The 25,294-nt window shown below is 34.4% G+C and overlaps 5 protein-coding genes across 7 annotated transcripts; all 5 read right to left on the minus strand.

The window, feature by feature from the left end:
- Positions 1 to 1,638: 1,638 nt before the first annotated feature.
- On the minus strand, positions 1,639 to 2,034 carry LOC108662212 (protein AGENET DOMAIN (AGD)-CONTAINING P1-like). Its single transcript, XM_088806325.1, has one exon. The coding sequence runs from the start codon at positions 2,032 to 2,034 to the stop codon at positions 1,639 to 1,641; it is 396 nt and encodes a 131-aa protein (XP_088662451.1).
- A 1,868-nt stretch (positions 2,035 to 3,902) lies between these two features.
- LOC18597774 (protein AGENET DOMAIN (AGD)-CONTAINING P1-like) lies at positions 3,903 to 4,304 on the minus strand. The gene has a single exon (XM_007026982.3). The coding sequence runs from the start codon at positions 4,302 to 4,304 to the stop codon at positions 3,903 to 3,905; it is 402 nt and encodes a 133-aa protein (XP_007027044.3).
- An 8,353-nt stretch (positions 4,305 to 12,657) lies between these two features.
- On the minus strand, positions 12,658 to 14,421 carry DOF2.4 (DNA binding with one finger 2.4). Its single transcript, XM_018120763.2, has 2 exons — positions 14,203 to 14,421; positions 12,658 to 14,040 (listed from the first exon to the last, which is right to left on the minus strand). Exons 1-2 carry the CDS (start codon positions 14,251 to 14,253, stop codon positions 13,045 to 13,047), a joined length of 1,047 nt encoding a protein of 348 aa, XP_017976252.1. The 5' UTR covers positions 14,254 to 14,421; the 3' UTR covers positions 12,658 to 13,044.
- Positions 14,422 to 15,389: 968 nt separating this feature from the next.
- Positions 15,390 to 19,068, minus strand: DPA (Transcription factor DP). Of its 3 annotated transcripts, none has more exons than XM_007026984.3 (10): positions 18,964 to 19,068; positions 18,326 to 18,553; positions 18,014 to 18,075; positions 17,744 to 17,787; positions 17,118 to 17,183; positions 16,875 to 17,018; positions 16,663 to 16,731; positions 16,195 to 16,293; positions 15,959 to 16,029; positions 15,390 to 15,845 (listed from the first exon to the last, which is right to left on the minus strand). In XM_007026984.3, exons 2-10 carry the CDS (start codon positions 18,469 to 18,471, stop codon positions 15,674 to 15,676), a joined length of 873 nt encoding a protein of 290 aa, XP_007027046.3. In that variant the 5' UTR covers positions 18,472 to 18,553; positions 18,964 to 19,068; the 3' UTR covers positions 15,390 to 15,673. The 3 variants fall into 3 exon arrangements, with proteins under 3 accessions (XP_007027046.3, XP_017976328.2, XP_088662844.1); XM_018120839.2 differs by having other exon boundaries at positions 18,326 to 18,487; positions 18,964 to 19,066; XM_088806718.1 differs by having other exon boundaries at positions 18,326 to 18,491; positions 18,964 to 19,065.
- Positions 19,069 to 19,684: 616 nt separating this feature from the next.
- Positions 19,685 to 23,402, minus strand: LOC18597777 (Core-2/I-branching beta-1,6-N-acetylglucosaminyltransferase family protein). Its single transcript, XM_018121808.2, has 4 exons — positions 22,649 to 23,402; positions 21,235 to 21,310; positions 21,016 to 21,131; positions 19,685 to 20,241 (listed from the first exon to the last, which is right to left on the minus strand). Exons 1-4 carry the CDS (start codon positions 23,187 to 23,189, stop codon positions 19,727 to 19,729), a joined length of 1,248 nt encoding a protein of 415 aa, XP_017977297.2. The 5' UTR covers positions 23,190 to 23,402; the 3' UTR covers positions 19,685 to 19,726.
- Positions 23,403 to 25,294: the final 1,892 nt, after the last annotated feature.

Consider the following 25,294-nt stretch of genomic DNA (forward strand, 5'->3'; position numbering starts at 1 on the left):
AAGTAGGATGATGGGCCTTTGACCAATCCTTAATAGACAAAACCAGGCCTGCCTCTTGGGTTTGTTTGGGCCCATGATTGCGGCCCAATGGACAATCAATTTACATTTGATTCAGGGCTCACCTAATTAAAATAATTTCAAAATCAACTTTTATGTATACTATTTAATAAATATTAAAGTTGATCTATAAAAAGATAAATTTAAGTTTAAAATCATATTTTAAATGATTAATAAATTTTAGTAAGTATTATGTTAATTATAAGGAATTTAGAAATAAAAAATATATACAATTAAATTTTAATATTAAAATTTATTATTTATAATCAGATTTGAGTAGTGAGTATTCTAAGACCATTACTCAAATCCGTGACGAATAGTAGTTTTACTATTTTAATCCTACTCGAATTCAATTATAAATTATAGTAATTTTACTTAATCGAGTTAGATAATGTAAGATATCCAATTATAAAATATCCATTGACATCTCTAAAATTAGAGTTCTAAAATTAGTGGAGATATGATAATAACATTAGCTGCCACTTTTGGTTCTGTTATTATTTCTTGATTATCATCTCTCTAAACTTAACTGTGTTAACGTCCTTCTATCTCTTTCTAGTTTAGTAGTTCATAGGATCATTGTTTTCTGCTGCTGTCCGATGATGCAGTACAGAAACTCAGAAAGTACAAGCCCATGCACTTACTTAATTACCAGAGTCCTGATTGAAGGTATGCCACAAAAGAACAAGGTAACACACGTTCCTCTCTGCTTTTGTTTTATGCAAGACGTGTTGAACATAGAGTAGTATTTCATAATATTTCAATATCTCACGTTATTAAGGTATAAAAAAATGAGTACTTTAAAAAAATAAATCTATTATGAACTTGTTGTAAGGAAGGAAAAATGAGTGAGTTTGAACGCATACGAAATTAGACCAAGTTTTGAGAAATTCAGATTTCTTCTTATACGCGAAAGTTTACTCGAGTAAATCAAGTTCTTAAACTTTTATTTTAAACTAAATAAATATTTTTATTACGTTTAATCAAATCTTTATACTTTTATTTTAAATCAAATAAATCTTTATATTTTTTATTTTGAATTTATCTTCTTAATTTGGTGGAAAGTTCTGTGCTTCGTTATTTTTCCCAAGGCATAATATACAAAAAAGTCTTTAAATTATTTGAAAAAATTCAAATAAATCTGTATATTTTTATTACGTTTAATAAAGTTTTTGTACTTTTATTTTAAACCAAATAAACTCTTAAATAATTTAGAGATTTATTTAAATGTTATGGTTTTTTTTACAACAAGAGAATCATTTAATTACTTAAGCTAGAAAGCACCACCGACACAAAGCCATTGATGATAAACATCAAAAGGATAAGAGCAAGGGGTAGAAATCATGAGGAGAATTAGAAGATGTCTAATCTTTGAGGTTGTAAAAAGTAACAATAGCTAAATCCAATCAAAAAGAACTACGAACATTGTCAATTAACACAGCACTGTTCCATCAAATTTACAATCCAGAGATCTTGAATGCAAATAACTCATTGAAATAAAGAAACAAAACAGAAAGAACAGAAACAGATTCAAGCAATAACAGAAATTTGCCCTAAGAAAAGAAGTGATCAAAACAAGCTCTACTTGGAAGAAACCCAGTTGCCATCGCACCATTCCAGATTATTTCTCAACTGAGAAACAGGATACGGAATGTCATCCCCGGTGGTAGGAAAATAGACCCAGTACTTTAACCCTTGACGCCCGGTAATCCTCCCAACCCACCAACCATCATTGTCGAAAGCATTCACTCTTTGGAGATAAGAGAAAAACCGAGTAGCTCCCCCTGTCTGTTTTGGTGGCAGTGGTCGGACCTCGTCAGCAGTAACTATCTCAACCAGGGGCCGAGAGTGATCTTCCTCTTCGACCAAGTTCTTGTACTGAACCTTGTAATGGCTGCCCTTCAGTCGGGATATCACGTGTGGCTTCGTAGTATGAGCCCAAAAAGCCTTCTTCCTTGCTGCACACTTCAACTTCATCGCCCTTGCAAAACACCGCCATTGTTGCACACGAGGAAAGAAAGAAGAACTTGAGAATGCTCTGGAAAATTTGTGGAGAATAAAGAAGAAAGAATGCATGTGTGCGAAGCTATCATCTTCAGGATTTTTATAGTGTGTAGAGGCGGTTTCGGTGTTTTCCTAATCATGAAAGAAAAAGAAAGTTGTTTCAAGTCGTGAAGTAGGACTGAAACTCATCTATTATGGGCCTTAGCCCAATCCTTGATCCACAAAACTAGGCCTGCTCTTGGGTTGTTTGGGCCACGATCGTGGCCCAATGGACAATCAATTTACATTGATTCAGGGCTCAACTAATTAAAATAATTTTAAAATCAACTTTTATGTATATTATTAATAAATATTAAAGTTGATCTATAAAAAGATAAATTTAAGTTTAAAATCATATTTTAAATAATTAATAAATTTTAGTAAGTATTACGTTAATTATAAAAAATAATATATAAATTTTAATTTTAATATCGAATTCGGGTAATAGGATATCATAAGACTATTGCTCGAATCTGTAATGAAGAGTTGTGTTTCTATCAGAATTCGATTATAGACTACATTAATTTTACTTAATTGATTCAGATAATGTAAGATTCTGATTATAAAAATATCTATTGACATCTCTAAAATTAGAGCTCTAAATCGATAATGTAATTTTAAAATGTAATGAAACTATCTCTATGTAATTAGCAACCCTGCTTGATGACCCTCGCATGTATATGATCTTGAATTCTTATATGTCAGTCAGTTGTATTCTGTAGAAGCAAGAACGATAATGCATGCTTTGGTACAGAAAAATTGCAGCCAACATTTAACTGTCTATGGCAATTCAAGATATCAGAAAACCATTATTCTATGAAATAAAATGTTTATTAATGGAAAAAATATGAGGAAAGTCATTAGTGATATATATATATATATATATATATATATATAAAACCTTCAATTTTCATTAAAATCATGTCTATGCCATGTATCATGAGGAGGAGAATTAGAGATGTCTAATCTTTGAGGTTGTTAAAGTAGCAATAGCCATGACTCTGAGTTCCTGGAAGTGATCATGACCGAAAGATGATCACTTGTCAAAAATAGAGATCAAAATCGTTTCCTTTTAATTTTCATAATACAAAATATCATAATAGATTATTTCTATTAATTGGATTTTATTGATTTATAAAGCATCAAATTCAAAATTTTAAAAAAGTGCATTTGTTCATGAAAATTACATTAACTTTGAAAGGGTTTATTCTCATGAGTTTAAGCATTAATTAAAACATATTTTGATTTTATTCAAATTAAGTTTTAGTTGCTTTCAAACTTCTCAATTCAAACACCAAGATTTTTTTAATATATCTTTTTCAAAAATTCTAATATAAAAAATAGTTCATCATGCATGGTCGTGGATAATGCCATGTATTTACTAGTATTTGTTTTACAAATAATTAAATCTCTGATGCTTTGATTTTATTTGCATGGAAAGTTAAATTTGAAGCTGAGTTTGCATTGCAATGAATTATAAAATCAGCATTAAAAAAGAGTGTATATATATATATATGCTTGGGGTTCACATTATAGTGTATTTGATGGTCATAATTAATTTTTTTTATATATGCAATGACTGATTTATTGGATAATATGACAAATAACATTAGCTTACACTCCAAGAAAGCAGTAAAAATCTTGTCAATTACTAAATCCACTCAAAAAGAGTCATCAACATTGTCAATTACCTGAGCACTGTTCTATCGAATTTACAATTAATCTAAAAACCTTGAATGCTAATAACGGAAATTTCCCCTAAAAAAAAAAAAATGAAGTGATCAAAATACGCTGTCGGAAAATCACACGCCATTGCACCATTCCAAATGAATTCTCAACTGAGAAGGAGGAAACTCGATCTCCTCCCTGGTGAGAGGAAAATAGACCCAATACTTGAACCCTTCTTCCCCGGTAATCCTCCCAACCCGCCAACCATCATTGTGGAATGCATCCCCTCTACCGGAGTAAGTGAAAATCCGAGTGGCTTCCCGTGCGGTTCTTGGTGGCAGTGGTCGGACCTCGTCAGCAGTAACTATCTCAAACAGGGGCCGAGATTGATCTTCCTCTTCGACCAGATTCTTGTCATGGACCTTGTAACGGCTGTCCTTCAATCGCGATATCACCTTGGCTTCGATGTATGACCTCAGGAAGCCTTCCTCGTTGCTGCATACTTCAACCTCATCGCCTTTGCAAAATACCGCCATTGTGGCACACGAGGAAAAACGAAGAACTCGAGAATGCTCTGCCAAATTTCTTAAGGAAAAAATAAATGGAGAGTGCAAGTGAGTGAAGCTATCATCTTCAAGGATTTGTATAGATGTGTAAAGCAGAAGTTGTTTCAGGTAAAGTTGAACAGCAACACATCTCTGATGGGCCTAGGGCCAATCCTTAAACTACAAAATATGCCTGAGGCTTGGGTTTGTTTGGGCCAATGATCTCCGCCCAATGGACAGTCAATTTACATTTGATTTGGGCCAAGAAACAAAAGAGAGAGGGAGGGTGAAGACTCGTGAAACTAAATTTGGGTTTCAAATAACATTAAGTCGACATGCAATAACTGCAGTTTTTTTGTAACTTGGGCTTCGGTTTGCATTCTTCAACTGATAACCAAAACAGAGATGGGCTCCATGCTACCCCAACTCAGGGCTCAAATGGCATCAGAGATCTTGATAATATGATCTTGAATCCTTGATCTCGGTGTTCATTGAGCGGAAGCAAGACTGATAAATGCATACTGCAGGGCAGAAAAAAATTCCCATCCGGAATCATCAGAAGTGGTTTTAACTGATGATGAATGGGGCATCGACAGTGAAGATTGTAATGTGCCCTCAGATGGATAAGAGGGCATCAACTCTCAACTTTTTTGGGATATCTTAAAGGGGATTTGCAAACAAAAACCATTAGCCAACTTTGAGGTTCTCTCCCAAATTAGTGGCTAGAGTAAGGAAGATGCATCCATCAAGCAACAGTGAGAGATAACTGAACAAAAAGCAAAGACTACTACTATATTAAAGCAAAGGTGGCGCAATTATATTACAGTCTAGTGCTAATCAACATCAATTAGAAAGAGAGAGGTGTATTGCCACTAAAAGAGTCTGGAGAATCTGTGGCTAAGATGGTACAGGAAAAACTTCGACGTGGTATCAAGCTGGATTAATTTGGTAAAAACCAAATTGTTACATCTTTCTCTGTTTGTTCCTTGACATGCTTACCAACTTTTGGAGGGTTTACTTCACAACAAAGGCAACCGTTTTGGAAGGGAAATTCCAATTTGTCAGCTCGGGTGGGCAGGAGTTCATGGATTTCCGCAAGCCCTGGCCCAGTTCTCATGAGTCCCACATGCAGGCTACACAGCTTGGCCTGTCACTTGTGCTTGCTGATTACTATTGAGATGATTTCCTGGTGTTGTAATACATAAATGGTGATGATACAACTATGATGAAATATATATCAAATGGAAATTGACCTTGTAACTCGTCTTGACAAGTTACCTTTGTGTCTTGTAGGCAGGCAACAAAAATAAAATTTTTAAGGTTGTTGAATGGGCAGCTTCAGACTGAGCTGGAAGAGGATTTCATGTGTTTGTCTAGCGTCTAATGCTAAAAGGTCTTTCATTTCAATAGGCAGAGTTGACACCAAACTACCAACTATACAATACTGTATGAAAGGCTGAACACTATGACCATAAGGTCATTTTCCCTATAGCCAAATTGTTTACCTCTTTCTTCAACTCTTTTCTTTCCATATATATATATATATATAATTACTTTTTTCTATAATTTCATGTACGATTAATATTTCAACAAACTAATTATTGAATTAAACAATCTACTCATACCTGTCATACATCTAAAGTTTCCAATCAATTCAATATCTATATTATATCGATTGAGAATACTGTTTTTTTTATAAAACATATTTAATAATAAAAATTTTATTATATATCAAATAAGTAGTTAAATATTTTTAATTTGAAATTTGACATGTATGATTAACGATGAACAAAACATGATATCCAGAGTTCATAATTTTATATTGATCAAAACTAATTGATCATGAATGTGGGTTCAAAGACGAAGAAAGACAAAAGCTAATTAAGATACACACAATAAAAGAAAATGTAATTTGTAAAAGAAACTAGGCAAGAGAGAGAGAGAGAGAGAGGCAATATTTGATCTTTGATGTTTACTACTGTCACCATGTGAAACACCCACGAGAGTGAAGAATGAATGGGGGGCCAAGCACCCACAATGAATTGATTAGATCTTACAGGTCTAATTGCTTCCTCATTAATTCTTCTTAGTCTATATAGATTACAGCCTAATTAATTAATTAATTTACTATAATAAGCTTAAATTGTTTCTCATTGACTCCTGATAATGATGGGTCAAACAAAAATCTTTCTTTTCCCCACCAATCAGTGGGACAGAAACAAACAAACTAAACAATCATAATCAAATTGAGTGCTTCCTCACGCAAGCATCCATTCTCATTTCCATGCAGATGTCTCAAGCTTGTTCTTAATTTGCATGAGTCATTCCATTAGAATCAGAATACAGTGTAAAGGCATACGAGAGAGAGAGAGAGAATGTTTTCAAGATATGTTTCATGAAACATTAAAAAATACAGTAACGCAATCAAGAAAAGTCTGTTTTGCATGAACAACAAGACAACCCACTTTGCCAAAAAAGATTCAAGAGCATATTATTGTGGGAATTAAAATTACTTCTCCTTTTCTCTTTTCTTTTGACAAATCCCATTTGCTTCTCATTCATTCATCAATTTACAACCCAATTAACTACTACTAAATTAGGACGTACCTATTGCTTTATTACTTGAACTAAGATATTTTTATTATCACGTATGGATGTCACAATTAATTTTTTATTATATTAATAACAATTTTTTAGGATAAAGTCCACTTACACCTCTCCTTGTTTTTATTTTTTTCATATGACACTTTGTCATTATCACTTTTTTTTTGCAATTATTAATTTTTTTAATAAAATTATCAAAATAACATCAATTCAAATTTAACCTATTTATTCACAATTAAAGATATTTTTGTAATATTTTAACTCAAAATTAATAACCTAACCCTTTGTAGAAACATAAATTATTTACAAGATACTAATTACGAAAAAAAGATATCCACACAATACTAATTAAAAATTAAAATCACAAATATCATATGAAAAAAGTTAAAATAACGGACGATATTGATGAAATTTACTCAAAATTTTACAGATTTATATTGCGATCTTTGCTAGTGAAGGAGAAATTGCAACGTTGTTTCATGACGAATGCAGCCTAGAAATAATGGCATTATGAGATTTGAAAATTAAATATAAAATAAATTTGATTTATGATACATGATATAATATAGGTAGTGCAATCATAAGAGTCATTTACCTAAGTTGGTATGATATTCCCCATGTACTAATTCTTCATTAATAAGTATATAAATTGAATATTCATGCACGTGGATTAGTGAGTCATAAATTAACAGCCAAACAAAGGAAAAAAAAAAAACAAACTATTGATGAATCATGTACATGATGCCTTAAGAACTAAGCCCAAATAATTCATCTTAAAAAAATAGTAATGTTGTCGACCCATATCGCAATTTAATCATATAAAATTATAGTCTTGCACGGAATTGCCACCTAGATTTGGCATCCATCAAGGCTAAAACAGGTTAAGCTAATGATGCATGTTGCTGATTGTTAGTGCCCACCGGAGGGAGGGGTTGGGTGCTAATTGGTCATATCCATGTGTTTTTTCTTTGGACAGCTAAAAAGTGACACCTTAGGATGCTACTCAGCTAAAAAGAAATCTATCACCGGATTTGATTGGTTTATTCAATAAGGGGGTCCAAGCAAAACTCCAAAGCCAGCCACAAAAATGGAGGATTCGTGATGAGATGAAGATACCCGAGGTCCTTCTCGGCAAAGGCAAATCCCCCCTTCCCCATTTTCCATGATGGAGACAGCAAACAAAGGTTCCCTTAACGACATTGTTTTGAAATACAGTACAAGGATATTTCTGCTTATACTTTTCAATTTTACCTTGTTAAGGAAAGGGTCATGCAAAAAAAAAAAAAGACAGAAGAAAGAAATTGAGACTATTTCATATGGTTACTGTTATAGTATTTGTGTTCTCTCAGCACCAAATTTGTTTCTTTTTTTTATATGACAAACACTAGTAGCAGTTCTTTCCCTGTTAAGGAAACTAAACTATGGAGTAGCAGTTAGGCTAGCATAGCAAAGCCTGAATCCGGGTCCTTTAGGTGGGGCTCAGAGGCCAGAGCAGGCAAAAATTTTTAAGGGTAAGGAGAGAAGTGATTGGCTGGGGCTGGAGGAATATAAAATTTCATGGGACATGTGTATCATTGAGAGCACATGTGGGAGAACGTGAAGGATTCAGACTTCAGAAGCAGTTGGAATCTCAGTCTCTTTCTTTCGTCCTTTATTTATTTTCTTTCATGTAGTTAGTTTTCCACATATTAGACTGGATAGAGGAGATGAGATCAGAATTCAGATAGATAAGGCTAGGAACATATTGTTAGGAGATGAGATGTTGTAATACAAAAGCGAAAGCTGCAGCCATGCTCTATTTGCACACAATTCCATGTACCCCATCAAATATGGGAGAACTCATTGAATACAGAGTTTTAGATTTGATTTCCCACCTTGGGTTTCCGAGCCCTCCCTCCGTCCCCCTACTTGCTACCTCTTTCCTGCTTCACGTACGAAGGGCTTTTCTTTTCTTTTCTTTTTTACATGGCGGGGTTAACGTTGATTTCAACATCGACAATTTCGGGATCATTGTTAAAAATTCTATTCCTTTGATTACTGAGATAACGAGGATGATGACTAACCGACCGACCGACCAAACCATAACGTTGTGATCTGTCTCTCTATGACTAATTGTTTTGTGAGTGAGTGTGTGTGTGTGTGTGTGAGAGAGAGAGAGAGAGAAAGCTTTTTCCTTTGACGGTCTTGAATGTGCTTTATTCGTTCTTGGTAAGCAGCCTTGGTTCTTGCAAAAGCAAACCCCCCCCTAACCTCCTCTCAGATTCCTTTCTTTCAACATGACCAATTCCAGTTGGAATATATAAAATATATATTACAAGTAGAATTGTGACTGATGTTTGCGGTTAGACGATCGAGGAGGTTCCTAAGAAACTAAGATATGATAGATGGAATTTAGTATTGGTTTTGTGCATTGGACCAACACCACCCATGATTTCTAATCATGAAAATTTTGGTTTTTTAAATTATTTTTTGGGGCTGATTTGCCACCTTTTATGCTCTTTTACTCAATTGTACATCAGCCCCATATTGCTGAATATTTTGTCCAGCTTTCTGCAAACATCAAGCCCAAATTTATCGGGCAATTGAAAAAACTTTCAATTAGGAAAATATTTAGAAAGGCAAGAGCAGATCATGTTTGCATCAGGTCATTCATTTAATCATCTTTGGAAGTTCAAGGCAATCATTTCTGTTATAACCTTAGCATAGGTGAAAATCGATGTCTCTAATTCAAATGTAGGTGTGAAGTAGAACAAAGTAAAAGGAACCGATTGTGTACTGATTTAATTAATGAATAATAAAAGATCAAACAAAAATTAACAAGGGGGAATAATAAAAAACCTTTTCTTTTCAAGAATTGAAAATGAAAAAGGGGTTTCTAGCTAGTAGCTAGGTTGTTTCTTTATACACTGACTAAGGGCTAATTCAAAGTCTATTATTCATTGTCTTAAGTCAGGAATATGTAACAAAAGTTTGCACACAAGATATTATTCCCATGTTGACAATGCTATTATTTACTATTGTGTTAACTTTATGACGGATAGATTGTCTCGTATTAGAGTTTTTTGGTCAATATCCGTTGGGTTTTTTTGGTTAATTTCGTTTTTCTTTTCATGTCTTTCCAAAAAAAAAGGTATTGAGTTAACTTAAATCAACCTACCAAATGGTCTAAACCAAATCAATACTATATATAAACATTTACACATGTGCTACTTTGCCTTATGCCCTTAGCCTTAACAAAAGTTACTATAATTAGAATTTGGAATGAAGTTTTAAACAAAAAGATTAGTTAAAGCTTTTTGGGTTCATGATTAATCAAAGAAAGTGTTTTTGAGAGTAATATTACCTCAAAAATAGATTATTTACATGTTTCTTGCCTTAACCCATATACTTACAAATTATAACATACTTTTTTCGAAAAATTTAATTATTTGAATAAAGAATTATAGTACTCATAATTTATATTTATATCTATACATTAATAAAAATATATCAGAAAAACTTTTAAGGATGTACTCGATTTTGTAATATCTAAAGGGAGAATCAAATCAATTTAAAATATTTTTGGACCCCTTTGGGGCTTTCAGTTCACAGGTTTAGCCGCGTACTAAGGCAAGTCAAGCCGTCCATGTGGAATGTGTTTCGACCAAAGCACTGAAGAGAGAGTGTGATGTGTCAGTGACATGAGCGAATGACAAGCGAGAGCATGACAGAGCATGAGGATATCTGCAGAGTTACTAGAGCCAAAACAAAAGAAAAAAAAAAGAAAGGAAACTGCAGCCATGAAGCGCGTGCATTGTAAGATCCAATCACGGAGACCAAGACTCAAGCGGTCAGGTCCACATGCTGACAAACCAGTACTTTGTCTCATAGTGAGCAGTGAAACCAACAGGCTCTAACGCGCGTCAAAGTTTGGAAATGGGTCAGACATTCCATTCGCTTGTCCGAAAGCCAACAGTAGCCTTACTAAATCTCTGTCTTTGACCCTGTTGCTTTGGCAGTCTTTTTACGTTTTTCTTCTTCTTCTACTCCTCTCTCCCAGTCCGAATAGTTAATTAATTATTTATTTATTTAATTCGAATTTAGGAACACTATGATGATTTTTGGTTATAGATTTGAGTGGGATTTTGGAGTCTTTTGAGACTCTTGTCCATTAATTAGTTAATTATTATTTTTCTAATAAATTACATTTAAATCTAATATACCCATGATTTCACTTCATTTCACCCTCTCTTTCTCACATCTCAACAAAAGCAAGTACGTTCCCAAATTATTACAAAATCATTCCCTTTTCACAATTGGCAGTATTCTCATATCTCACCTAATTATGATCAGAGAGAGCTTCTGTCATTACCAAAATAGATTTATGCAGAATTTTCTCTTTCCTCTCTGTCTCATGCAATAATGGCAGTAATCACATAGTATGAACATGCATCGTGAAACAAGTCTCTTGAAATTTAGGGTGAAAGAAATGGGATTCAAAACAGCAGTCTCTAAGCAACTAAGCAAACCCCCCAAGGGGCAGGCCCTCTTGCATATACATATATATTTGCTTAAAGAAGGTTAAACGCTTTTGTTTCTTTCTCTCTGTGTGTCTCTCTTGGTTTATGTGGGGAGTGGAACCAATATTTTCCTTTAAAAGGAACAAGTGAAGTCAGCTATGGCTGCAGAAAATGGAAAAATGCATTCCTTTTTGGGAAATATATTTTGAGAGTATCATCATCAACTATCAACTGTCCAATTATTTGAAGCAATATGACAAGCCTGAGCTTTTTCTCCAACTCCCCGAATCTTTGCAGACTTAAACGAGAAGGAAAGAGTAAAAAAGGAAGAAAGAAAGAATGAAAAACCTGAAAACTGATAACAATGATGTCGACCATATATACACTATAAAATATAGATGGCTGTGTAACTTCATCACATTTCTGGCATTACAAGTAGAATGTAACATCAAACACATTGCAATATGCCAAAAATTTCTTGATCATCATCTCCTGCTTTGGAAAATGAAATCCATATAGGTAAAATTAATCATGGATGAACAGGTAAACGCTAATTTATTCATAGCTACTAAGTTCAACCAGAAATCCAGAAAGTAGAAACAACTATATTGATCTTTGAGTAATAGAGAAGCATTGCTTTCAGTTATTTGCTTATAAAGAGATTCTGCTTTTGGGATAATGATATTAACTTGTAGGGTGCTTGTTACTGGAAATGAACTATCAGAGAAGAATGTTTATTGTCTCTGATAAAATAAGGGCTAAAGAGTAATGGAAAAATGTTCTGATAAAGTAACAGCTAAAGAGCAAGTTAATTAATCATTTGAAATGCGGTCCAAATCAACTAAACGAGCTTTGAATTCCCATGGTCTGTTGTTCAAGAATTCATTTGTGAAGAGGACGAAATGACACTTTGCATATTGGTAGACTTATGATTTTAAATGAAGTTATAACTTTAATAAGATTTCTTAAAGCTTTGTACCCTTTAAACTTGAGAATAAAATGAAAGTTTAAAAGGTAGAAACAATCAAAAGAAAGAAAGAAAGGAAGAAGGGTTGTAAACATGTAAAAAGGAAGTTATTAACTCCTACCAAATGAATCTCAGCATAATTCTATGACCTCCGGATTTTGAATAAATTGTTCAATGCAAATGATTAATAATTCAATTATGTAAAGTAACTTGGTAATGTAATGTTAATTTGCTGCCCTTGTAGAAGGTCATCAAGAGACATTAAATTGTCATATGATAGGACTTAAAACAGATATATTTTGCTTAGTGCATATCATCAGTATATGCCCGATACAAGAAGCTCCGGAAACTGATACACTCACTATGGAAAAACATGCTCATACATTGAAATCTACCAATTCTAGTAAAAGCAGAAGAAGAAGAAGAAGAAAGAAAAAAGCCTACCAATTCTAGGGTTTTAGTTGATTTTTGAGGAGCTAAGTCCTCGATGATCCATCTTTGGATAAGGTGTCTGCAGGTTTGATCACTGATGCCATATGGAGTTGGAAAGTGAGTAACTGTGTCTTCATCATAGTTAATTTTTCTTTAATTGAAGCTACACTAACAAAAAAACCGAAGCTTCAGCACGAGGCTCTCGAAGAAAGAGAGAGAGAAACCAAATTTATAAAGGATTGCTGGTGGATGAAGAGCTGAAACTGGAAAGATCTGTCCATGCAGTTCCACTCCAGTACTGATCATTTCCTGGAACCCCCAAAAATTGCCTTGACAAATTCAGCTCCTGCTGATTATTGTCTTCCATTTTCACTGAAGCCAACTGGGTTGCCGATGAGCTTGATATCTTAGGCCGAACCTGATGACCAGCTCCACCTCCATAACCCGATGGCTCGACACCCCCGCTTTCAAATTGATACAACCCAGAAGAAGATTCCAAGCCACCTAGGAAGGGAAATTGCGGCGCTTGTTGTTGTAGCCGCCATTGATCCAAACCACTCATAGTCAAAAGAGAAGTACCAGGAGCAGCTGCAGCACCACCTCCCCCACCAGCTCCTCCACTAGCTAAAGCACTTCCTATTTGAAAAGTTAAGTCACTTGCCCCTCCAAGTGGAGCTGAAATTGTCCCATAATTCAACCCAATATCGCTGCCACCAAATTCGGAAAGATGATGCAAAGGAGCCATGAACCTCAGTGGAGGAAGCTGAGGTCCAAGGCCTAAAATATCAGCAGTGCTTCCACTATTTGAAGAAATTGTACTCGAGGAACCGGAAGCTGTCTGTCGGTCACCGCTGACCGGAGATTTCGAGCTACTTCCGGCTTTGCTTCTTTTGTTCCTGCGGCATCCACCTCCAACCGGAACATTTCTTAGGGCACCTCCTCTAGTCCAGTACCTTCTACAAGTTTTGCAAAAGTGACGAGGCTGTGTGAGACTGTAGTTGTTGAAGTAGCAAAACTTTGTGTTAGTTGATTCACATCTTGGGCATTTTGTTGCTACTTCTGGCATCGGTATGTTGGCCATACGAGCTCGATCGGCCATCGAACCCGGCCGGATCGAGCCGGCCCCACCTCCTCCATGAGGCTGTGGAGGTGGTGGTGGTGGTGGGGGAGGGGGAAGCTGATGGGCGCTTGCACCGCTACTCGCACCAGGTTGATGATTCGGATGCTGTAAAAACAGAAGAAAAAGAAGCAATCAAATATCTGGTATATTCAACACGATATAACAAAAGTAATAGGAATATTTATCTTTTGAATTTTTGCTTTTTTGGCAAAGAAACCTTCGAAACAAATCCAAAGAAAAACAAACAAAAGAAAAAACACCCCTTACTTGTTGCCAGTTGGCTGGATCAAGATAAGCTGGGATGGAGGTAAAAACCATGGTTTCCTTCCTTCTTTCTTTTCCTTTTTGTAAAGGTTTGTTGCGTTTTTGTGAGCTAATAGTGGAGAATCACATCAAACAAGAGTGTTACAGAAAGAGAGAGAGAGAGAGAGAGAGAAAAGAGAAAGGGAAAGAAAGAAGGAGGGAGGAAGATGTGGAATGAAAGAGAGAAGCAAAAAAAATTAAAAGGAAGGTCCTTTATATATACTATATTATATATCTATTTATACATATACATATATAATTAATTAAGTTCTTGTTCCTTCTCACTCGACCTCTTTTTGTTTTGTTACTTTTTAGGGTTTAGAGAAGGCGATGTTTCTTAACCTATAAGCTTCTTTTTCTTCATGTTTTTATTTATTTATACTGAGGAGAGTGAGTACAGTGTAGTGATACTAAGTGATCAGAAAAATAAGAGTAGTGGTTCTCCTCCTGCATGCAAAAAAAATTGGTGCTATTTAGAAATGTACGGAAGAGAGAGAGAGAGAGTGCAAACCAGCTTACATGAATTAATTAATTAACTAACAAGGTTTAATTATGATTTATGGTGAGATTAAGAGTTTAATTACTTTAGAATTAAGCAGTTTTTTTTTAAGTATTAAATTAAAAGAAGAAGAAGAAAAAGTTGCTTCTTGGGGGGTGCTTTGGTGGTGTGCAACAATCGAAGTGTCCCGACCGAGTGAACCTTTTTCCCGGTCCGGCCTGTTCCCCTTCCCCACTCGTTTCCTTTATTTTTGCATGGGAATATATAAATTTCAGTGCTATTTTTTAACGCTCCTTTTGAGGCGCGTGCCTTTTACGCTCTCCAACGCGGCACATGTCATCGCCGCTTTGGCCCTGCTGTATGAGCTTCAGGAAAGGAAGTTTCAAACTCTACTCACTAATCAGGTTCTTTATACCCTAATCAAGTTCCTAAACCATGTTTTCTAAGGGATAAATCTATATTCTTAATTCACTTAATAAGCACATCTTTTAGATTAAAAATCTAGATCCATGACATTGAGACTAAACCATCCATTGCGGTCCAAAATTCATATTCTTAAACAAGATTAATTTAAGATCAAATCGGCTTCTTCCATTAGAGATAAAATGGAAAAGAAAAAAGACTATTTGTTGAATTTGCACAGCATTAGCAGTTAAAATAACTTGCATAATCTTAAAAAAATTTTACTACCATTATCCTGAGTCCTCAGCATTTCCTCCACTAGGTCCTCACAAAAATCCCAAATCTCAAATACAAGTCCCCCAGCCTCCCACTCAGCCCAATATTCGAAAAACATATTGAGAGAAGATCTCATAAGAGATGCAAAATAATCACTTACTTTTTTTAATTGAATAACACTGTACATGTACCATGGATTTGGTTTTACATGTGTTTGTTAGGGGCTATAGTGATTCTATTCATCTTTCGGATATTCTGTCATCTGGGAGTCTCTGTTTCAGAATTCCAGTAAAATGGTTTTACAGTTGCCTTGCAAGAGCTTGAAGATGAATGAATTGAAGAACTTTGTGAAGTGTTTCTACTTTCTGGTCGTTGGTAGTAGCGCATTAACTTCAGAACATAAGCATCATCATGCAAGGAGAACGGTGTACTGCCCATAAGATAAAAATAATGAGAACAAAAGCTGAGACTGCTGAGGTAAAAATCAAAATTAGAAAGAAAAAAACAAGTGGTATTTTCCATGATAAAATGAGGTATACTTGCCTGTTGAAGTCAAGGTGTACCAGTTGCATGTCCTCAGAAATCTCAATCTCAACAGTAGCATGTGGGCTAGTCTGTAGACAGGAGAAAGGGGAGAGCAAATGAGTACTGCTGAAATTAATAACAAACCTGAAAATAAATTGTCACACTCATACACACAGATTAAAGCAGAAAAAAAGAGAAGGGAACAATGAACATTGTAACTTTTAACTAGTTAGGAAAGATAGAAACATGCATACTTGAACCAGTATAAATGGCAATGTAAATCCTTCTTTAGGAGCACTACTTTTCTTGAGCAACTGCTGGTTTCGTTCTATAATATTCTGGAGACCTGCAATCTTTTTTATTTTTCCACAGACACTTTAGGCATAGCATTAAGCTGATAAAGCCACTCCATTAGCAGAAAAAAATGAGCAGAAAAATAACTTCAGACAGTTGTCACCCCAAGTTTCTCTAGGAGGTAAAGATGCCTATGATGAAAATTGAACCAGATCTCCTGCTCAAGTAATTCAGAACATTTCCTAAATGGTCAACCATGGCTTTTGAAGAACACACAAAATAAAAAAGAGAAAGTAAAAAAAAAGGATTTATGCACTTAAGTTGTCAATGGCTCATGAGTATAGATCTCCAATCTCTCTCCAGATCTATAGCACAAAGGTTTCTATTAATGCCAGTGTGTTTTCTAAAAAGTATCAAAAGAAACTTACTTGTTCTTCTAAATCTTTCAAATAGGCTGCTTTTTTTGCAATCCCTGTCATCAGCTGAACATGAAGTGCCTACAAGTATAAAAGAATAAGTCACAGTCATGCAGTTTATAGAACAATCTTTCCTCATGTAAATTCATGTGTTCATAGTAATGTGTGAGTTCTATCAAACAATGTTGTTACATAAAATAATTAATGCTCCAAAGGTTATCAACCTTAAGTTCTTCCAAATTCTTCGCTTGTGTAGTAGTAGAAAGTCCCTTCCAACTGATTTCCTTCTTCTCCCTTGTAATGATATCCAATGCCATAAGTACATTTAGTGCATCATAAACCCGCCGTCGAACATTCTTCTCGTGGAACTGAATACCATAAAATGTTCAATTCGATTGCAATACATTTAAGTGGCAAGCATCCCATAATTAAAGAATAAGTACTTAAAATTCATGGGGAAATTAAACCTCATCCAAAGATCTTGCTGTGTTAGTCTGAGCAGTGGCAAACTCTTCTATAATTTCATCTGCGACCTGAGAATCATAAACCACTTAACTCAACTCGTAAAATTAAGGGTTGCTTTAGAAAAGATATGGCAAGAGATACTGTAATCAAGATATAAGAAAATCTTATCTCAGGAAAGGACTGAAACCTTATATATATTATATTGACCACAGTGATTTACAATGACAGATTTGGTAACACAGCATATTACACAGTTCTAGAGCATCATAACAGTATCTCATGTGATATATTACTTAAAAGATGTGATTCCAAATTTTAAGACTCCAACAGCAACCATATTTTCATAAAAAGCAATAGTAACCAAGTTCTCTGAGGTTCTCAGAATATACTATTCTGAACGTTCATAACTACAGCACATTATATAGCTTCCCAGAACTTAATAAAATTCCTATTTGAGCCACCATATCATTCACATTCACATGATGAACATCAACAGTAACTGAAGCCTCATATACCTAGAAGAGAAAAACAATTACTAAAGTCAAATTTTAAATAATTCTGCCTCATGACTTCCTTCTGAGTTCTTACAAACTCATTCACCTAAACAAATCTGAATGAGAATACATACCTCAGCATATGTAGTGCTCCCCTTACTCTCCAACTTCTTACAAACTGAGAAAATCATTCAAGTCAATAAAGATGAACATGGAAGCCAAAAATAGTCATCAATGGTGCCAGAAAAAATCAATAATTTAAGTACATCAACCTCACTAAATCTTTACCATACCTAGCTTTCCTATATTTCTCAAGGAATGTATCAAGAATTTGAGATATCATAAAAAATACAAAAGAAAATAGATTACATGTAATCTAATATATAAGAAAAAGAATTACTAACCCATAACACTGAACTGGCGCAGCCCCCCACCAGGCATTCTTGATACCTTTTTCCTCGTTGTACTGGTTATTTGGAAGAAAAAAATGTAAAAGAAACAAAAAGGAACGAGAGTATCACAAATTGAGATTTAAGAAGAAGGGAAAGAAACTTAAGCAATAACAAGCCTGAAGTACCAACTTCTTGCAGGCTAACAGAACCAGTACTCACTGGCTCAAGTTCTTAAGTAGAGCTACTAAAACAGATATAGAACATCTGATCAAAGGAAAGGTGCAGAACAAAGAAAAACAGAATTTATATGAAAACTGTAATCACCCATCAACAACATCAGCACTCGCATTCCTCTGCTTGACTGCTGACTGATTCAATCCACGAGCACTCCCAGAAGTTGAAGCATTTGATGGAGTTGCAACCGGACTTTGCTCACAAGAAGGACTATCTTCTAAATATGGGTCGTCCATGATATTCAGTCACTAACTTCCTTACCAGAAAACGAAGCAATTAACCCTTTTTCAGCCGCATTACCAAGAGACCATACAAACTCTAAATAAAGCTAACACAAAATTCATCAGACAAGATTCCAACGAAAGCAAATGCAAGTCAATCTAAGCAAGAATTGACTAAAACAATTGAAATTGAATCAAAATTGTAATAATTCAAGCGATGCTGCTACTTTTACTTAGCATCCGTTGATTATGAACTTTGCACAAATTTTTTAGATTCTCTCATTGGTTGATTTACAATGACTAAGATTAACTCCTATTAAGAACTTTGAAATTAAAATTGCCCATTATTCACATTGCGTCAACCAAAAATAACCCTAAAACTACAGATCAGAATGCAATACTAAAATATAAGGAAAAAAAATTGTGAAAGAAAAGGTCGTAAGGAGGTTTGATCACAAATTATAAACAAAATTAACGTTGATAAACAAAGGAAAAAAGGGGACGAACCTGATGATTGGTCAGTGAATTAAGATTAAAAGCAGAGAAAAAAACCCTAAAAAAGAGCTAAAGATATGAAGCTTTTAAACGAAACAGAAACGAATTGTGTTCCCGCTAAATGTTTATGTTTCCATGAATAGATCCGTCGTCAAGAGTTAAGGAACTACCAAATTACAGAATTACCCCTTACTTTTTTTTTGAAATTACAAATTAGTCCATGGTGGACCGCGTGTCACCAATTGGTTGAGTTGTTGATCGGGCTTTTCAAGGGGGTGTACCAAATCAACCCGGATCCATTGACCGGTCCGACAGCACTTGGTCAACGTCCTTGTTTTTTTTTTGTGCTTTATTATTTATGGTTTATGATTTCAATTTCAGGATGGAGAAGCTCTCCTTGTTGGTGGCAACTTAGATCATAATGTTGAGCAATTTGGAACATGAATCTTCCTTCTTTCAGGGTACTGCTACATTGTTTCAAGGGACAAGGATGTGGGAAAAGAGGAGGAAGGAGAAAGGCATTCATGTGTGTGGGCTGTGCCAAGCAAGAATCATTTTGACATGCTTCTTAGATTGAATTCAGACCCTAATGAGAGCATATAGACAGCAGCCTGTCGGTTCTGTTATCCTGTTTCATGACAGAATCAAATTCTCTCACTTTTCCCGGTCTTCCACTGCATTAGATCTTCAAAGGAACAATGACCATCTCGACAAAAGAAGCTACCATGATAGGTGAAAAAAATTGGGGGGAAATATATTGAGTATTACAAAAAAATTATTTACACTGTTTTGATCTAAAACTTTCAGAATCAAGAAGTTTCACCAACAGCTTCTCTAGCCTCTTTGAACTTACAGAAGGTTTAACAGCATTTGGATTACCATAAACTACACAAGGATCTTTACCCGAATAGGAACCCCCAACACACCAACCCCCAGGAGTAAGCTGACCATAGGACCTCCGTAAGAGCTCCTTGTCGATTTTGTTAAGGACTGGATCATCCTTGGCAAACTTGCGAGCGAAAGGGGCTCCACTTTGAACCATGTCATCAAAATGTTCCAATGTTAGAGTCATTGGGTGCTGCTTTGGAGGATTATCCCATCTTATATAATGCAAGTCGTGATTTACCGTTGTATTCTGGTAGTCTTTGTTATTGCAGATTACAGTGTGGAAGTAGCCTTCTGGAGATGACAGGAAATTTGTATAGTACATAAGGAGAGTTCGAGGGAGATTATCCCATCCCCAGACACAGAATTCAAGAAATGATTTTGTCAGCACCACCCATTCGGACCCTGGAATTATATATCAACATTTCAGGATATATAATGAATCTATTGCGGATACAAACATGACTTCGTAAAATTTATAAATAAGCAAATATTTACAACATATGCTTATGTTCAAAGTTCATGCAACCTACTCTGGCTATGTTATTTCTAGATCAGACGATAATTTCAAAGGCCAGCAATCTAGAATACAAGCAAATTTTCCCCCTGAAAGAACTTATCTTGGAGCCGGCGTAACCGACTGTAACAAAGAGCTAAAACAAACTCTAAAACAGTGATTTACTTCCATCAGAAGCTTATCAAAATGTAAGGTTGCATAAGGATCCCTAAAGAAACGTTGAAAATGTTACTATTCTGTCGCAAAAAAATATTACATGACACAGTTTAACTTGTACTCAATGTTTCAGGAGATTTATGTCTGACTAGCAGTTCTAAAAAACCCCTCCACACTATTTCCCCTATTATATTAGATGATCTACCAAAACACAGATACCAATCTTCAACAGCAAAAGTAAAATCAGAGAATTGCAAATTTATCTCTAATAATCGTTCATTAACCATATCTACTATTTCTCAAGTATCTAACATTGCATCCATTAATTGAATCTCCTACATCTACTTAAATCTAATGAAAACCATTTGTTGCACCTGCAGGCTTCTATACACTCAGCTGATAAGTGACAACTTATCCGAGAATGTTCTAACATCAAGTTTTACTAGATAAAGAGGTTGGAGTGGACAGATCAATGAAAAATAAAAAGGAAAATATAAAAGCATCACCCATGAATAACTTGAAAGAAGCAGGCAAGGATCTTTTCTCCTTAGCCCAAAATACACCAGATTTTTTTGAATGATATAAGCCTGGATCTATAATGATGGGCCTTGCTCTTTGGTATCTGCAAACACAAAATGAACTTACATTCAGAGAAAGCCACAGAGGTGAGTAATCACAGCAGAAAACACCGTACAGAAAGTGGAACACATGTATTGGATCCTTACTCTTTCCAACCAATGCTACTTGTATGCTCCAGGAAGTTCAGATCCCTAGGCAAGTAAGAAAAGATGTGCACAATATCTGAAACAAAAATTAATACACAATTAGCATGATTACTGAAGCATGCCTAGCAAAATTTTATATTTGTCAATCTTTTCAAGAGAATGAAAAAGCTATAGTTGCTGCAATTGCAGGTGGCAATGATTGCTGATTCACAAAGGGGAAAAGCCAAGTTAAAACACACTGAATAATGAAGACACCTCCTGAAGAAACAAGCTTGCACTTAATCACCCACATACGATAAGCAGTTGCTTTTAATAACCATTTCATGCAAACTCATCACCAAATACATGCCACGGCCAAGGAATTAGATATCAATATCATATATCGCCATCGGGCCCTCCAAATTACAGAGATATGATGGATATATCAGCGGATATAAAAATATAGACAAATATCGGTAAAAAATGGAAAAAGAAACAAACACATATTTCAGAAAATGTTGGAAGTTTGAAACGAAATTTCAGCATATGTTTATTCATTTATTCATACATATTTTAGAATCATAATATAGGAATTATAGCATACTAAAAGGATACACAAGTATATTGGTAGATATTTATCCTGTATCAAGATTAATATATTATATAATAGATTTAGAAATAAATTGAAAAAATTTGTAAAATATTGAGTTTCCTAAACACCAAATAATATAAAGTTGAAATGTTTAAGAATACTTAATACCTCATTGAATTCCATGGAAGCTCATTTGCCTCACTCTCATTGGTAAGTTGAGTTATTAGACAATATTGAGGCATGTCCTAATATTTTGATAACCAATTAAATAATTTTCCTCATGAGTAACATATTCATCATGACTAACTTGCATCAAATATCTAACTAGGGGAACCGACTTTAATCCACCTATGGTTTTGTTGGTTGAATCATACTCCAAAAGTTTGCTTCCCATGTTGGTAGTATGATGGATTATGATCATGAGCATATGATTGCCCATAGTCATGTAACTCACCGAGACCATCATACCAGGTAGTAATACTTGATCTCCTTCTCGTTCCATTTTATACGTACCACATAAAATCGAAATTTTCTTTACTATAATATAAAAATAAACATACAAAAAGAGTTAGATTATAATTTTCTGCTCTATCACTGTCAAACACTACCAAAATTCCAATAACAATATCTAAATCCTACTTATTATGAATTTTAAAAGGGAATACAAGCTTTGACACCCGTTTCAAATCATTCAATCCCTCTCATTGCCAACCCATTTATGCTCACACCACAACTATCCAAATTATCCATCCAATGGCTACAAAAGAATAAAAAATTTCAACCGCGGCCAAGTCTCAACAACTTAACATTTCCAAGTCAGAGTATAATAAAAATGTTTCTTACCATCTTGAGACATGAGGGGATAATCTGATGCGCTAAGGTTCAAGAACCAATCCCACTCTTTCGCTTTTTTCAGCAAAATCGCCACCGCATGAAGCGTGCTAGCAATCATGGTGGGCCCCTTATAAGTCACCAAATCAGCCTTCCCGATCACCATCACGTTCCCAAACTCTCTAAACACGCCCTCCGACTTCACGTACTTAGCCAGCTCCAGCCGCTCGGAGTCCGAGGCTTCTAGATCAAGATGGAGCACATAGTAATTTCTCGGATGATAAACCGACTGCAGCAATCGCTTGACACGTGGCCCATCCCCTTTCGTCCCCGATATCAAATAAGCAAATCTCGGTAACTTGGGTAAACGGCGGTAATCCCGTTCAGAGAAAGTAAATTTCGGTTGGTGAAAAGAGAAATCGGTTTCGGAAGAAGAGGATTCACTTTGGGTAAAAGTTAACGCGAGAAGAAACGTGAGTGAAATGATTGAGATTACAAGTACTAGCAAAAGCCATGATCGATCTGGAGAATAAGGAAACTGAGTTCTTTTCATTAATCTATTATTTGGGGAAAATTTCCGGACCAGAGAGCTAAAACTTAGGGGGTGAGATTCGATTTTTTATTTGGAGAAGGTAAAGTGTCGGATTGGGTGTCGGCGTGACAGGTTTCTGTTGAAGAGGTATGAAAAGAAGACGAGTTCGCTTACTTCGTACTGTACTCGGAGAGGGAAACAATATAGGTCGGAATTTTAATTTGAATCGTAGGTTACCATCTGGTGTTATGCGTTGCCTTGGTAATCTTGTTCTTAATTTATTCGTAACCGTCGATTGGTTTCATCTAACGCTTATATTTTTTAAAGATCTTTGTCTTAATAAATGGTTAATATATTTAAATAATACAATACTCTTACTCCCTCTTTCCTTTTATATGTCTCAAAATGAAATTTTCCTTCTCATTTTATGTTTTATATTAAAAAAATATTTTTTCATATTTTTTATTTTTTATTTTAAAAAGCATTAAACACCTGTATTATAAAAAATATTCGATCTTAATATAAAATACATCAAAAAATTAAAATTTTTATCTTAATTTTCATAGAAGTGAAAAAAAAAACTTATGACAGATAAATTTAATAATATTAAAAAATAATTTTACATGCAAGGACTATAACTTGTCAACTGATTAAAAAATTTTAAAAATTTTTATTATAAATGTTGGCATATTGTATAAGGTCTTGATGTTTCTCAAGTGATAGGGCTTCCTTTTTCTATCCCTTTTAATTAAGATTTAGTAGATACATAGCCTTTCACTTGAAAGTGAAGAAGAAGAATTGCCATTATAAAAATCTTTCTTCTTGATTATTTTATTTCTCCTTCTGTCATTTTCCTTACATGAAATCAAGTTGCGCTCAAAAGTGATTAGATTGAAAAGTAGGATTAATGTTTCTATAATTAAATAATTTGACAATGACAATTATTAGATGATTAAGGGTTTGGAATATTCTCTTTTGATTGGTTCATTGCATTTAATCAAGAACCAAATTTAATCATCTCCAACAGATTTTAAAGTGAAAATCAAGTAAGTGTGCCATTGGATCTTTGAGCACAAGCCATCTGTAACCCAATATCTAAGGAAACCCTTTTGTCACCAAACTAGAAGTTGAACTAGATATCCCAAGCAAAAAACAAAAAAAAAAAAAAAAAATTTCTCACATTTTCTGAGAAAATGGTACAACTACTTTACCTTCTATGATGAATGACAAAGGAAATTTCCTGCTGCAATTGAAAGATATTGGTATCACAGGACAAGATGTTAAGATGAATGGGTCGTATACTTTGTGTGGGCTTGAGATGTCATGGATAAAAAGCTCGTGTTTTCAAGATTTATTTTGAAAGTATTATAATCCGAATTTTATTATTTAATAAAATATCACAATTTTATAAATATTTAATTAAATTTTTAATTTATAATTCAAATTTGTATTCGAACCTTTGAGACTCTACTTGTTAAATATTCTATTAAAATAAATTTAAAATTAATTTTTATGTATATTATTAATGCAAATTAAGTTAATAAATTAAAATCATATTTAAAACAATTAATAAATTTTAATAAGTAGTACATTAAATATAAGAAATTTATAAACAAAAAGTAAAATATATAAAACTTAAATTTTATATTAAAAATTATTATTTATAATCTAATTTGAATAATAAGCATAAAAAATTATTATTCAAAAATGAAGGATTGAACCACCCCTTGGTAAAATGCGTAGATCGGACAAGAATGGCTTTGTTTTTTCTTTTGATTGTCACTAAATATACTTTCCGTTGACAAGATCAGAAATCTCAGAGATTTTGCGTAACTAGTTATTGAATTTCCAGTGTTAAACAGAAGAGAGCTTCTGTAATTTACAATGGAAACAACCAAAAATAAAAGTGACAGATTAGCTGTCGAGGCATTGAGATTTGGAGACATCCGCTACCAAAGCAAAGCACGAAAATTGACTTTGCGACATTATTAACCAAAGCAAACCATCAAGATTTCAAGATGCATTATGCACAAACACATGCTGCAACAATCATGGACCCTCTTGACTGCAGCAACAGCAGAATCCAGATTCCACAGACTAGAAAATCTAGAGCCTTTTTTCTCTGA

The sequence above is a fragment of the Theobroma cacao genome, chromosome 5 (genome assembly GCF_053813885.1).
Source record: "Theobroma cacao isolate CCN51 chromosome 5, ASM5381388v1, whole genome shotgun sequence".
NCBI lineage: Eukaryota > Viridiplantae > Streptophyta > Magnoliopsida > Malvales > Malvaceae > Theobroma > Theobroma cacao.

Coding starts and splice junctions, on each gene's coding strand:
- LOC108662212 (XM_088806325.1), bottom strand. CDS start 2,034: ATGAAGTTGAAGTGTGCAGCAAGGAAGAAGGCTTTTTGGGCTCATACT.
- LOC18597774 (XM_007026982.3), bottom strand. CDS start 4,304: ATGGCGGTATTTTGCAAAGGCGATGAGGTTGAAGTATGCAGCAACGAG.
- DOF2.4 (XM_018120763.2), bottom strand. CDS start 14,253: ATGGTTTTTACCTCCATCCCAGCTTATCTTGATCCAGCCAACTGGCAA. Junction 14,041..14,202: donor ATCCAGCCAACTGGCAACAA/GTAAGGGGTGTT, acceptor CTGTTTTTACAG/CATCCGAATCATCAACCTGG.
- DPA (XM_007026984.3), bottom strand. CDS start 18,471: ATGGACGACCCATATTTAGAAGATAGTCCTTCTTGTGAGCAAAGTCCG. Junction 18,076..18,325: donor AGTGCTGATGTTGTTGATGG/GTGATTACAGTT, acceptor CCAAATAACCAG/TACAACGAGGAAAAAGGTAT. Junction 16,294..16,662: donor TGAAAGATTTAGAAGAACAA/GTAAGTTTCTTT, acceptor AAAATAAAAAAG/ATTGCAGGTCTCCAGAATAT.
- LOC18597777 (XM_018121808.2), bottom strand. CDS start 23,189: ATGAAAAGAACTCAGTTTCCTTATTCTCCAGATCGATCATGGCTTTTG. Junction 21,132..21,234: donor AGTAGCATTGGTTGGAAAGA/GTAAGGATCCAA, acceptor TTGTGTTTGCAG/ATACCAAAGAGCAAGGCCCA. Junction 20,242..21,015: donor TTCTTTCAAGTTATTCATGG/GTGATGCTTTTA, acceptor ATATAATTCCAG/GGTCCGAATGGGTGGTGCTG.